Below are 13,886 nucleotides of genomic sequence, written 5' to 3'. Positions count from 1 at the left end.
AATGTAAATGTGTAAATGTAAATGTGTAAATGTAAATGTAAACATAAATGTAAATCAAATTAAAGTAAAATATCGAATGTTCACAAACACATCGGAATGTTCTTTGTACAGACCAGCTATCACGACACATACACGCGAACGGTAGCTACCGTGGATTTCATACGCGCGGGTTGCGACACGTGGAGGTGGGCGCATACGCGGGTTGTCGTCGGTTCGTCGCGTCGTTGACGATCGGATCGCGCAGTTCTTTGGCGCGAGCATACCAAGATTGACACCACCCTGGATCCTCGCATCGCGACAAAGTACACATCGTTTCTCCAGGCGTTTTCACGGTCTCGAGATCTGCTCAAGGTGCGCGCAAGGCACGGTTTCGATTAGTGTGCTCCAACGTTCGCGCGACAGGGTATCCGAGGGGGAACGTGAATTTACAAAAATAACGAAAAACGTGCCCAAGATCATTTATATTTCACGATTTTTCACTAGATATTTGTTGTTTCTCGCGTATCGATGTTATAAAACGTACGATCATCGGGGGGCTGTTTCGAGAATGCGGATCGTGCAATTCGCGTACGATCTAGCTGGACCGATTTTACGGCGTACCGTCAAACTTAACCTCTACACATCGATGCTCGCTGTCTTCTCGGTTCTAAAGACCGGCCAAAAGCTCCGAAACCGACTACCAGCTTCGAATATATCCAAGGTTTTTCAGAATTTGATAAAAAAAAAAATTAAGAGAAACCAGGCACCGCGGTCCTTTGTGTTCGCGAATCGAAGATCGTGGGATCCGTGATATTGCCGATAACGAAACTTCAGTGCATCGAAAAATCCGAATTTTTTTTTGTAAACTTTGCAGATTAGTAAAGGATCTCCACAGAAGCATGCGGAAATTTTTCGTTTTTGCTAATATTTGGTTCTTTAGGGTGAAACCACCCCTAAAATGTTAACGCGTTCTTTCCTATTTCCCTGTATATCTTCAAAATAATAATACATACAAAAAAACTATTGAAATAAAAACTTGATGGCTTGTTACGCTCTAGAAAAATGTGCAATGAAATTGATAAAAATTAGTTTTTTAAATAAATAAATAAATAAACAAACAAATTTTTAACAATTTAATGGGACGTTTTTATAGAGTGCAACAAGCCATTAAATTCTTGTTTCACTAGTTTTTTTGTATGTACTGTCATTTTCAAGATATACAGAAAAATAAGAAATGACATGTTAATTCTTTTAGGGCTGATTTTACTCTAGAGAACCGAATATCAGGAAAAACAAAAAATTGCACGTTGCTTCTATTCAGATCCTTTAAAAACTTGCGGATTTTTATGAAAAAAATCGGAATTTTCGGTGCATCAAAATTGCCTTGTACCTTTACCGATTTCGGGACCTTCTTTCGACTTTGAAAAATTCTTTGCGATCTAGTCTTCACATTGTACCTTGAAAACACACACACACACACAAACATTTTTATAGTTTATTCCCTTATGAATTGTGTTTAACAACGGTGAACAGTTAATGGTTTATGTACATAAATAGCTCCGAGTGAAAGTGATTTGAAAATTATTCCGTTCTTTTTTTTTTGTAAATCGTTTGTTGTTCTTTCTTTTTCTCGAGAATCTTCATGGAAGTAAATTCACGGTTTTGGTGGTTTTGCCTAGTATATCGCCGCTATGAAGCCGAAGAAATTGGGAATCATCGGCGGCTCCATGTTCGGTTTCGGCATTGTGTTCCTTACGATCGCGTTCCCGCCGTTTCTTAGGTCGCAGATCAAGAAAGTAAGTGGAGAGCGCTTTCAATGTTTTATTACTTTTTCCACTCCTCGTGCACTCCTATTACTTTATTCTTTTGTATCGTGTAACGTTCAGCAACGATCATCGTGAAATTCTATATTTTGATAATGAAAATGTCGATAGGGTTTCATGTTTTGTTACGAATTGATTTTGAAACAGCAGGTTTTGCGGTTAGAATTAGGACTGTTACGAATATTCGAATAATTCGAATGCTCGAATATTCGACTAGCAGTATTCGAATTTGATATTCGAAATATTCAAATTATTCGGAGTATTCGAATACTCGTAGTGAACGAAATTTGGATTGTACTGAATAGAAATCTGAACATAATATTTTTATTCACTCTTTATCGTGAAATTCTTTTCACATTGGCCTTTACAATTATATGTTTTTCAAATTCCTATTCGGTGCAATTCGAAATTCCATCACTTCTATTATTCGAATATTCAAATGTTTTAATAGTCCGTACTATTCAAATTATTCGAGTAGTTCAAATATACGAATATCCGTCCAAAATTTCAAAATGTTTTTTCTATTTCTGACCTTGTATGACCTTGAAGGCCATCGTGTCGTATATAAATGAATCCGTTTTGACACACGCTTTCAAATGATATAAAAAAATGTATACTATTCCATTGAAAAAATTGAAGGTCAGCTTCATTTTTAAAAAAATAGTACGAACACAAGAAATATTATATTTGACTTTTTCCTCTTTCATTTTTTTCTAATATTTACCATTTCCAAGAAAAACGCTTATAATAACGTGAACGCCCTGTATAAGGAATCAGAAATGTGGTGACTCTTTTTGTCCGCTACTGTACATGCTTGTGATTTATTGCGGAATTTTTTGCGACAGTTCGAGCGCCGAAAAAAGGAAATTAAACGGAAACATATTTTCAGCTTTTCATTACAACCATTCGTTACTAACCACTACTGCAGTGCTGTTCTTTATTCCTGTAATTGAAACTTTGTACCCGAGCCCGTTCATCGTCATTCGACGTTGCATTTAATTCTGCGTGATTATCTTCCCTAAAACGTGCAATTAATTCTGATTAATAGGGTAACGACACGCACGCCTTTGTTTTCACTTCATTCCCATTACCTTCGTCGATGTAACACCGCCAGACTTTCCTGAATCTCGCCACTGTAACTGTCATTTCGGGTCAATTAACGTGTCATTTAGACGATTATGTAGAACGTAGAACATTAGTTAAGGAGTTATACGAATTCGAATAACGCATGCGTTTCCGTGTCACAAAATTTGGTTGGTTTTTTCAATAATTTTTGGGTGAACATCTGAAAAGCATTCACACCTGATGACCCTGACCTTGACATATGTTATCAAGGTCATCCTCCCAAGTAACCTTCAAAAGGTTCAAACCACCTTGATCATTGGTTAAAAAGTTGTTAAATAATTAAGTAATCTTCCTAGAAATCTGAACACATGTAACGTAGTGTTGTAAAAAAATAATGTTCAAAACATTATACTTATAAAACAAAACAAAAAGTAGTGTTCAAAGCATTATACTGATCTGAGTCAGTTAGAGCTAGTTAAAAAAACAAACTGGTAGATTAAATACTTGCTTATTTCGACGTTGAATTCCACAAAAAATAGGTGATAATAATGATACCTTTTTTCTTGAACTCTCCCTAAGCAACTTTGAATTATTTTTGTTTCTGAATGAAATATTTTGTTTTTGTTTCTAATAAACTTCGAAGCATGATACTGATCGTAGTTGGTTGGATAATTTTTTAGTAACCAATAATTATAATTGGCCGTTTAAATCTTTTGAAGGTTAGTCAGGAGGATGGTCTTGATAGCATATGTCCAGATCAGGGTCAGCGGGTATGAGTGTTTTTCGAAAGTTTATCCTTAAAATGCCTCCCTTCGCGTTACTTGCAATGTTTTATACCATTTTAAAGGAAAATAAACCGTTTTTCACAGAAAAAACAGTCTGCGTCATTATATGTATATACGGATATGCACCTGGTTAGGCAAACCTTCCTTTCAATTTAGTCTGATTACATTCAATTTTCTTTACGTTCTTAAAATGTGTCGAAGTAGTTGGACAACACTTTGAGCATTTGTTAAAATAATTTGTCAGAAAATCAAAAGTAAATGAGATATTTAAGGTGCATACGTTAGATGGGACACCCTATATATAAATTAAAAATCGCCCAATTTGGGACTTCCGATTCCTTTAAAAAATTCACCAGAATTTTAGTAGAAACGTCGTCCAAGTCGCGATGAATTGCCCAATCTGGCAACGCTGTTATCAAATTAAGGAGAAAAAAGGGAAAAAGTTGAACAATAGTGGCGGGAAAGTGGTACAGCTAGTAAATGCAAGTGATTGAGGAGGGGGGGGGGTAGTGTGACATATTTTTTCGCTTCTGTTGAGAATTTAATCTGGCAACACTGGTCAGGAGTAGTGATGGATAGTCGAGCCGAGCAGCTCGAGCTGTATCGGAAGCTTTCGATTCACCGGATCGGCTCGGCTGGTCAAGCAGGCCGAAATGACAGTTTTATGAGGTGAAAGCGGAGACCTGGCCGCCGGCAACTGACCCTCGGGCCCTCGGGTTACAGTGTGACACACGGAATGAATCACCCATGAATAAAAATTTAAACTTTTACTCCTTTCAGAGTATTTTCTTAAAAATGTTATGAATAAATGTAGGAGATTCTCCTGATGAAAATAAGTCCAATCTCGACATAAATCGGACTATATTTAATAACATTACAATTCGTACCACAACATAACGCATGAGTAAGCATTTAAACTTTTACTCCTTTCAGAGTATTTTCTTAAAAATGTTATGAATAAATGTAGGAGATTCTCCTGATGAAAATAAGTCCAAATAGTATTCTGTTTCACAATGCGTGTTTCAAACGTGAAAGGGAATCAATGTGACAACTGATTAGAACAATTCAGAAATCCGCGTTTACGGTATAAGTGTGGACGTGTTGCCAACATAATGGAATTTTCTCCATTACAGCAAGTATCGTTGAAGGAAGGCTCCGAGATGCGTGAATTGTGGTCGGACTTCCCTCTTCCGTTGGACTTTAAGATTTATCTTTTCAACGTGACGAACCCTATGGAGATCACAGCGGGAGCGAAACCGATCGTAGAAGAAATCGGTCCATTTTTTTACGAGTGAGTGATCCCATATAGCAATTAAAGAAACGCGCGGAAGTTTTTTGTTGTAACTTAATCTTGAAAATCGATGTACAATTCAAGGAGCGAAAATATTATTATAAAAAGAAGATGATTGTGCATTAAAAACTTTTCTTTTTATTCGAATGTTCTTGCATGTGCCGCCAGTATTCTTGAGAATTTTTAGAGGAATTCTGTTTCGTCAGGCCCGGTCGCCGTGTGCCCAATTTGTTATAAACAATTCTCACAATAACCTTATTATAAGCTCTCTAAGTTGGTATTACGAAATTTAAACAAAAAATTGATCTCGAAAGAATCATAGGAATTCAATTTAGAAAATAAAGTTAGGACAGCTTCTACTTCGAAGTAACACTTGTCGCCAAATATACAATATTGCCGCCGTTGTTAATCTGCATGTTTTCAGTTTCCTTGTAATTATTGGTACGCACATGTACATCGATACGTGCGAACACATTTTATACAGAGTTCAATAAATTGTAGTAAGTCGTTTACACTTAAACAGTAAAGTCGCTTTAACTGCGCGCGGAAAGGCCTCTACGTTAACTTTCCACGCGTCGGTCCCAACACTGGGGGGGGGGGAATCCCCCTGGAACCAGTCAAACGTATAATTTATTACGCTGGCGACTTCCTCTTCATGAGTCGACGCACAGTGGTCCAGAATAAAAATTTAGTAGCGCAAATGGTCAAAAACAAATTTCTTTTGTTTTCCAAAAAATTCACATCAATGTATTCATTATCCATGGAAAATTTGTCCCACGCATTATTGTCCTCCTAACAACCTTTCGTATCATCAGTCTCAATCAAGAATAGAATAAAGAATCCCTACAAATTCATACTTTCCTAAAAAGGTTGAGAACACTGTTAGTGCATTATGACGTCGTCGAAGAAGATCTCTAAAATTGATGAAAGTTTGTTCATTTATCTACTTTTACTTGAATGAATTATACGTTTCAAAACTTTTATATTGCTAATCGTACGATCTGCTAAATTTTTATTCTGGACCACTGTGCGATGGTTGAACGATGGAAGCCCAAAAAAAGTTTAAACGTCAGCGTGTCAGGTGAGACGACGCTAATGCATCTTTCGGCTGCCTCGACTCTTAGCTTCTCATTCCTTCTGAGTCTCTGTTCTTTCCTGCGACCGTTGCTGTCCATATTACATTGAACTGGAAATTGCAATGTGAAAGTTGATACTGGAAATTTACGAGGCGTTGAAACGGTAATCGGTCCACGTTTACTGTGCGCATACGATCCCGAGTTTCCGCGCAGTTAACGCGACTTCACTGTACACAAGAATTCCTCGAACTGTCGACAATTCTGAAAACTGTCGTCAATTTCCAGCGAGTACAAGCAAAAGGTGAATCTCGTCGATCGCGAGGAAGACGACAGTGTCGAGTATAATTTGAAGAACACTTGGTACTTCAATCCTTCCCGTAGCAACGGGTTAACTGGCGAGGAGGAGATCGTTATGCCTCACCTTCTGATCGTCAATATGGTCAAAATCGTTTTGGTTGAACAACCAACTGCCATAGGAATAGTTTGTGAGTATATAATTACCCTGATATCGTTGGTGTGTCTCAAGAGAACATAGTTTCTTTAAAATACAACAATGTACCTACGGTTAAACGAGCTACAAATTGGCTCTTTACAAAATATTCTTGCAAGAAACGATACTGGCGCATTGTTTTGTTCACGATTTAAAGGTTTCGTTTTAGAATAATCGTAGTTAGATAACTAAAAGTCTGCTCAACATTTTTATACGTTAAGTAATCGGAAATTGAAATTAATCCCATTCGAGACGGCAATACGCAGTAAACATGTAACTTTAATTACTTCGGTAATAATTTTGAAATTATATTACAAGAATGTGTTTTAATTTGTTGCATTTTATCTACGGTACTCAACTAACAGCAGTAATATTGATAATTAGGCTAGGTAAGTTTATGCAAATTCCCAGTTTCCGATACAAATACCTGAAAATTAAAATTGGACAGAATATTGTATTCTGTACTCGAGGCTTCACTACGTTAATAAAAACACATAAATAGTGCAAAATATTATTAAAATCTTTATCTTACTGCATTTTACTATTAATAATACAGGGCGTCTCAGATAACTTGATTACCTCGAATAATGACTTAACGGTACACTTTATGAAAATTTTGAGCTGTGAAACTTAAATGGCAGCAAGGGGCACGTCTTCAGTTCAAAGATTTCAAGGCCACCTTGCTTTTTTTAACGGAATGACTTATTGTTTGTACCATAGATCGATAGAGTATCAAATTCTGAGTAAAATTGTGTTGATCTGCATAGGTCCTAAACCTAATAGTTAACGAGATATTTACAAATAAATATTAATTTTAGCGATGGCCCATAGCTTTCAGCTAGTAAGTACATATTAAAAATTATTTTGTAAATATCTCGTTAACTATTATGTTTAGGACCTATGAAGGTCAACACATTTTTACTCAGAATTTGATACTCTATCGATCTATGGTACAAAAAATAAGTCATTCCGTTAAAAAAAGCAAGGTGGCCTTGAAACCTCTGAAATGAAAGGAAATAGAATCAAAGAATCGGCAATATGGGCTTTTGGTACTTGAAAAATTTTATGATGACATGCGCCACTTGTAATCTTCCAATGCACCACGTTTGGCGCATGCGCCATACGTTGGCCACCCCTGACACAGACACTTTGATTCGCTGTTTATGCTTTCGCGTTACAGTGGAGTCCATTTATAGCGACATTCAAGAGACAGAGAAATTACGTCGCTGTAAACGAATGTTGTTATAAGCAGAATGAAAATATATATAAAGTAATGTGTATGGGAATCGAACTTAGAGAGCAAGTCGGATGCAATATGCGGTCTGCTGTTATAAGCGGTGTCGCAATAACTGAACTCCACTGCACTTTGTTTCTCGGAGACAACGACGGGGGGGGATTCTATATTCTTACCTTTCGATCAAGAGCGAAGGTCAGGCTGACCTTATCTAAGAATACCTAAGGATCGTAAGGTGGGTCGACCGGAGTGTGTTACTTATAGCTAAACGACAGGGGACCACTTACACCTCGCCTTGGGCGAGAGAATCAATTCATTTCTATGATGTCTCGATTCACACGCCGCGTGTGTAGATACAGTGAAAGTCAAACGCTAGTGTACAGGTTGAAAGTATGGGATTCATTCATATTTAGTTCCCTCAATTTAGAATCGAATATTTCGCATAGATGCTCGATTATATTGAGATCTGGTTACTGTGGAGGAGGACTTAACTGATTGAAAGTGTTCTCTAGCAAACAATTTTTAACCACCTTTGCTGTAGATTTCGTTTCACGATTTCACTAAAGGACCCATAAATGCACTTACAGATGAATATGCAATTGCATTGCATAACAATTGGCTCTACATAAAGAAACCTCTAGTTGGCCCTTCGTATTACAGTGAGGTAGATCCTACGTTGAGTATAATTGTTAGCCCAGTTGCAAAAAAGAATGACAATTCTAACTGTTGGCCAACCAATACTGCATCAAAGGCCCATAAAAATACCAAGAATAATTGCTACTAGGGTTCTACAGTGCGTTAGAAAATGATACAGCCACCTACGTTTTCTGGTGTAATTCGAGAAAGAAATCACCGATCTGTCTCAAATTTGTTGTGTATACATATAGTCTAAATAGTTGTTGATAATTTTAGAGTGATTCATTCACAAAACGTTCGCTCATTGAGGCACAGTAAACTCTTTCATGAATTTTTTTTTTTGAAGGATAATTAATTTATTTTATCGAACAGTTGTAATAAAGAACATATAGTAATTGTTCAATATTTAATTGGTTTTCCGTTACTTTTGATAAGTAGATTCATACGTCTTGGCATGGAATTTGCTAGATTCATTAGCATCTCGGTGTTAATTTTGTTCCATGATTGTACGATGGCCACCTTCAGCTGATCTGTTGAATCAAATTGACGACAATCGTCATATACATTTCTAACCAGTATACCCCACAAATTCTCTATTGGATTGAGGTCCGGGGACCTCGCTGGCCAGGCGAGAGTCGGCACATTTTTCGCCTTTAGTCATTCGGTGGTGCTTCGTGACGCATGAACGGAAGCATTATCATGCATGAATGTAAAATTGACCGATGGGAATCACCTAACTATTTAGACAACATACACAACAAATTTGAGGTGGATCGGTGATTTCTTTCTCGAGTTACACCAGAAAACGTAGGTGGCTATATCATTTTCTAACGCACTGTAGATGGTGTTAGGGTTGCTAGACCATGGAGCGCAGATACGGAATCATATTTCGATTGTTTTCTTTCCAGCGAAGGCGGTCGACAGCATTTTCAAAAAACCGACGTCTGTCTTCATGAGAGCGAAAGCGAGGGAGATACTTTTCGACGGGATACCTATCGACTGCACGGTGAAAGATTTCGCTGGGACCGCGATCTGTAACGGCCTGAAAGAGAAGGCACCGGACGGTTTGATACCGGTGGACGCCGATGGCCACTACCTGCTTTCGTTGTTCGGTTCCGTATGTACACAGGAATATTTAATTAACCCGCAACGACAGAATCTATATTGTTTAAGGGATCGAACGTGGCGGTACAAATTAACTTTTTCTTCGACCATATTTTCAAGGTTATTTGAAGGTCACACTATTACAGCACTTTTAGTGCCTCACTTCCTTTATTTTGCAGAAAATTGATTCTAATAAATACCTGAAGTGATGTCCATCAACTTTGATATATTTTTTCATTAATCCCTCTATCGTAGTTATTTTATTATTTAAATCTACTCTCGTGTATTTCTGGATTTTTCGCACTCAAGGTCACATGAAGGTCACGCTATTATAGATCATTGGATTAGTCTTGATCTCAACTGTTACGCCACGCTGCTAAAAAGTATGTAGTCCCATTTACAAAAACATCGATGACCTTGAAATTTCGAAAAATATGACATTGAGAAAAATTTTTGCTGACCCGTAATATTTGCTCCTTCTAACCGAATAATACTTTCCACTCACATTTTTTTTTGTATCTTCAAAAACAAGTGAGATGTTCAAGCTGCTCACGTTAAGTGGGACACCCTGTATGTATTCTGTCGGCGGACGTGATGATACATATTTTCGGTTATGGGAATGAATAATTTATCCACGCAGAAAAACGGATCGGTCGTGCCCGAGCGTATACGTGTGCTGCGTGGTATTAAGAATTATCGTGACGTCGGACGGGTGACGGAATTCGACGGGAAACCGGCGTTGACGATTTGGCCGGAGGATCATTGCAACGAGTACAACGGGACCGATTCGACGATCTTTCCACCGTTGCTCACGGAGGCGGACGACATCACCTCGTTCGCGCCGGATATCTGCAGAAGCCTGTCCGCTCATTTCCGGCACAAGAGCAAAGTCAAAGGTACGAGTACGCTGTCGTTATTCGGTTATAAATAAAAATGTAAGGTAAAAAAAAAAGAAATAAAAGTACAGTGGACTCTAACTATATTGCCATGTCCGGGGCTGTAGGAGAGTAAACTTTACTACCGTTACAAAACTTTTCCGTAAAATTAATATCGCAGCGTAATATGTAAAACAAGACCAAGAGCCTCTATTAACTGAACGCATATATTTTTTACGATTTATGACTTAAAAAACAAAATAATACACTGCCCAGATAGCACATTACGCCTTAGAGACGCCTATTTTACGGCTATTTTAGGTCTAAGGCATCTTTAAGTCGTCTTCAAGGTGTCATGTGCTATCTAGGTGTGGAGATAAAGATTTCTCGTTGAACTGATTTCACAAAAAAACTCCTGAATGGAGCAAAGAATAATTCTGTTTGATTCCAGCTTCTATAAATTAGTCCATATATGCCCAAACGCTTCTGGTCGTGAAAAAGCGTATAATCCTTCTTTGTTTACATTTCTTTCCTTTTTTTTTTGTATGATTCCGCCTCACAGGCGTCAATACGTTTCACTATACGGCCGATTTCGGGGACATGAGCACGAATCCCATGGAAAAGTGCTTCTGTCCAACGCCTGACACCTGTCTAACGAAGAATTTATACGACTTAAACAAGTGTTTGGGGGCGCCACTCATCGGCTCTTTGCCGCACTTCCTAGGGGCAGAAGAGAAGTATGTGCAAATGGTGGATGGTCTCCATCCGAACGAGGTAAATATGTATGTATACAGTAACTCCACGATGAGTGCTCAAAAGCACCTCGACTCTAACAAGGAGAAGCCCCAGGTGTAACGCAGACTTTTTAATGAGGATTAGCAGAGTGATAGAACTTGGAATTCTGAAGCCAATGGTATTTGTTTCAGCCGCATATGGCAACTAGTTTATGAAATATTTTATGTTCAGTGCCGAAGAGCCATCGAACACTCATCGAGGATTTATTGCACGTGTTGTCCCACCTAACGCAAGCACCTTAAATAACTCACTTGTTTATGATGGTAGAAAAACATGTGAGAGGAAAATATTATTTGACTGGAAGGACCAAATAAGGTGATCAGCAAAAACACATTTCTGAAGGTTATATTTCTGTCGATATATATTGTAGTCTAGGTCCTCGATGTTTTTTTTAAACGGGACTACATATTTTTATCATCATGGCGTAATAGTTGAGGTCAAGACCAGTCCAATGACCTATAATAGTATGACCTTGAATAATCTACAGAAATATGGGAGTAGATTTAAATAATAAAGTAACTAGGATAGAAGAATTAGTGCAGAAAATTTATCTTAACAAATACTCGGTGTAATGTCCATCAATTTCGATACATTTTTGTAGATGAGAAATTATTGTATTTTTCATACTGAATGTAGAGACAATAGAAATAGATGATAATGGGTTTTTCGTACCCAAGGTAACATGAAGGTCATACTATTACAGGTTTAAGATGCTCACGTTAGATGGGACACCCTTATGTTACATTTATTAACGAAGACAATGGTCTGCAGATAGAAATTGATCTATCACTCAATACACGATATTAACGACTAAATGTTATTTACGTTAAAACCAATTTATACTCGATAAAAAGCGAACACTCCTGTATATTGTGTACAAAATAAAGTGACAATAAATTCGTGTCCCTGAATCTGTTTAACAGGAAGATCACGACATGTCGATGGACTTCGAACCAATGACAGCGACACCGTTGAGCGCGCACAAGAGGCTGCAATTCAGTATATTCCTTCATTCGGTCGAGAAATTCAAGCTGATGAAAAAGTTCCCAGAATGCCTGTTCCCGTTGTTCTGGGTGGAGGAGGGGATTCTACTCGGCGACGAGTTCGTGAAAAAATTGAAAGACGTGTTCAAGTTGATGAGCATCGTCGGGTAAGTCACTTCGAAAGAAGAAATCGTTAATTTCGAAATACATCCCAGATTGCACATGACGCCTTGTAGACGGCTTAAAGGCGCCTTAGACACAAAATAGCTGTAAAATAGGCGTCTTTAAGGCGTCATGTGCTGTCTGGGATACAGGGTGAGTCAATATGAATTACTATCTAAAATAAGTCGTTTCTGATTGGTTGTATCCAAAAACGTTTTGCATAATGAATTATGTAGCATTTTAAGGAACGCATCGGATGGTTACAATTCGATTGTTTTTTCAAGATATAAAGGTGACCTTGAATTTTTTAAGATTAATTTATCTTTGTCTTCATAACACGTTGATGTCTATGGAAAAACGAATTCAACGACCTATAGCATAACATGGTATTAAAAAAAAAGATAGATTGACCTTGAACAAACTGAAAGTCACCTTGATATTCCAAAAAGGTAAGACATAAAACAGTCGAATTAACATCCATCCAATGCGTTCCTCAAAATGCTCCATAATTCATTAAAACGTTTTCTGATACAACCAATGGGTAATGAGTTATTTTAGATAATATTTCGTACTGACTCACCCTGTATGTTATATCAGGTTATTGTATTTAAAAGAACAATGTGGCCGGCGTTACGACATCAACCCCGTCAAAATTCTTCTTCTCAGCTGGTACCACTCAGTACCCAGATAGCACATGACGCCTTGAAGACGCCCATTTTACGGCTATTTTAGGTCTGAGGTGCCTTTAAGCCAAACTACTCAAGGCGTTATTAGGCGAAATGTGCTATCTGGGATTCCGTTGTACGTTTTACAGGAAAAAAAATTTAGGACCTGTACCCAGATAACACGTGACGCCTTGAAGACGGCTTAAAGGCGCCTCAGACCTAAAATAGCCGTGAAATGGACGTCTTTAAGGAGGCATGTGCTATCTGGGTGTGTATGTACAAACACGTTTCTTCTCCCACAGGTTTTTGAAATATCTGATGATAGTCGGTGGGATTTGTGTGGGTGGCGCGGGGGCCGCACTGCATTACAAGAACAGAGACAAGAACTCGTTGGACGTGACGAAAGTGACGCCACAGTCGCAGGAGGGAAAGGATAACGAGCAGAAAAAATGGGAGCCACAGATGAACATCAGCACGATACAAAGCGCGGCGGTGCCGCCTAATTTGGACGTCAATTAATAATGCACCATCTCATTTCGTTTTTGAGGTTAGGTTGATTCCCGTGCGAGACGCACAGTGCTTCTGAGTACAAAGTATGTATATACAGGACGTCTCAGCTAACTTGTTCACCTCAAATAACGACTTAACAGTACACTTTATGAAAATTTTGAGGCGGGGAAGTTAAATAACAGCAAGGGGCACATCTTATAAAGTATGTGCTTTTTTTGTCGGTGGAGGCATTTCAGAGATTTCAAGGTCACCTTGATTGTTTTTAACGGAATGATTTATTTTTGGTACCATAGATCGATAGAGTATCAAATTCTGAGTAAAAATGTGTTGACCTTCATACGTTCTAAACCAAATAGTTAACGAGATATTTACAAAATAATTTTTAATACGTACTTACTATCTGGAAGCTCTAA

At 38.0% G+C, this 13,886-nt stretch overlaps 1 protein-coding gene across 1 annotated transcript; it reads left to right on the top strand.

Annotated features, from left to right (window-relative positions):
• The first annotated feature begins 1,670 nt into the window (after positions 1-1,670).
• Positions 1,671-13,482, top strand: LOC107193435 (sensory neuron membrane protein 1-like). Its single transcript, XM_015582878.1, has 8 exons — positions 1,671-1,775; positions 4,786-4,943; positions 6,305-6,504; positions 9,288-9,496; positions 10,124-10,379; positions 10,921-11,132; positions 12,077-12,303; positions 13,266-13,482. Exons 1-8 carry the CDS (start codon positions 1,671-1,673, stop codon positions 13,480-13,482), a joined length of 1,584 nt encoding a protein of 527 aa, XP_015438364.1.
• The last annotated feature ends 404 nt before the right edge of the window (positions 13,483-13,886 follow it).

The sequence above is a fragment of the Dufourea novaeangliae genome, unplaced genomic scaffold (genome assembly GCF_001272555.1).
Source record: "Dufourea novaeangliae isolate 0120121106 unplaced genomic scaffold, ASM127255v1 scaffold6, whole genome shotgun sequence".
Classification (NCBI taxonomy): domain Eukaryota; kingdom Metazoa; phylum Arthropoda; class Insecta; order Hymenoptera; family Halictidae; genus Dufourea; species Dufourea novaeangliae.
The sequence above is the reverse complement of the archived record's forward strand: the minus strand, read 5'-3'. Positions and strand labels throughout refer to the sequence as shown.

Excerpts from the sequence above, each read along its gene's own strand:
- LOC107193435 (XM_015582878.1), top strand. The coding sequence starts at position 1,671 with ATGAAGCCGAAGAAATTGGGAATCATCGGCGGCTCCATGTTCGGTTTC. Across the intron at positions 6,505-9,287 it reads AACTGCCATAGGAATAGTTT|CGAAGGCGGTCGACAGCATT; the intron begins GTGAGTATATAA and ends TTTTCTTTCCAG. Across the intron at positions 11,133-12,076 it reads ATGGTCTCCATCCGAACGAG|GAAGATCACGACATGTCGAT; the intron begins GTAAATATGTAT and ends TCTGTTTAACAG.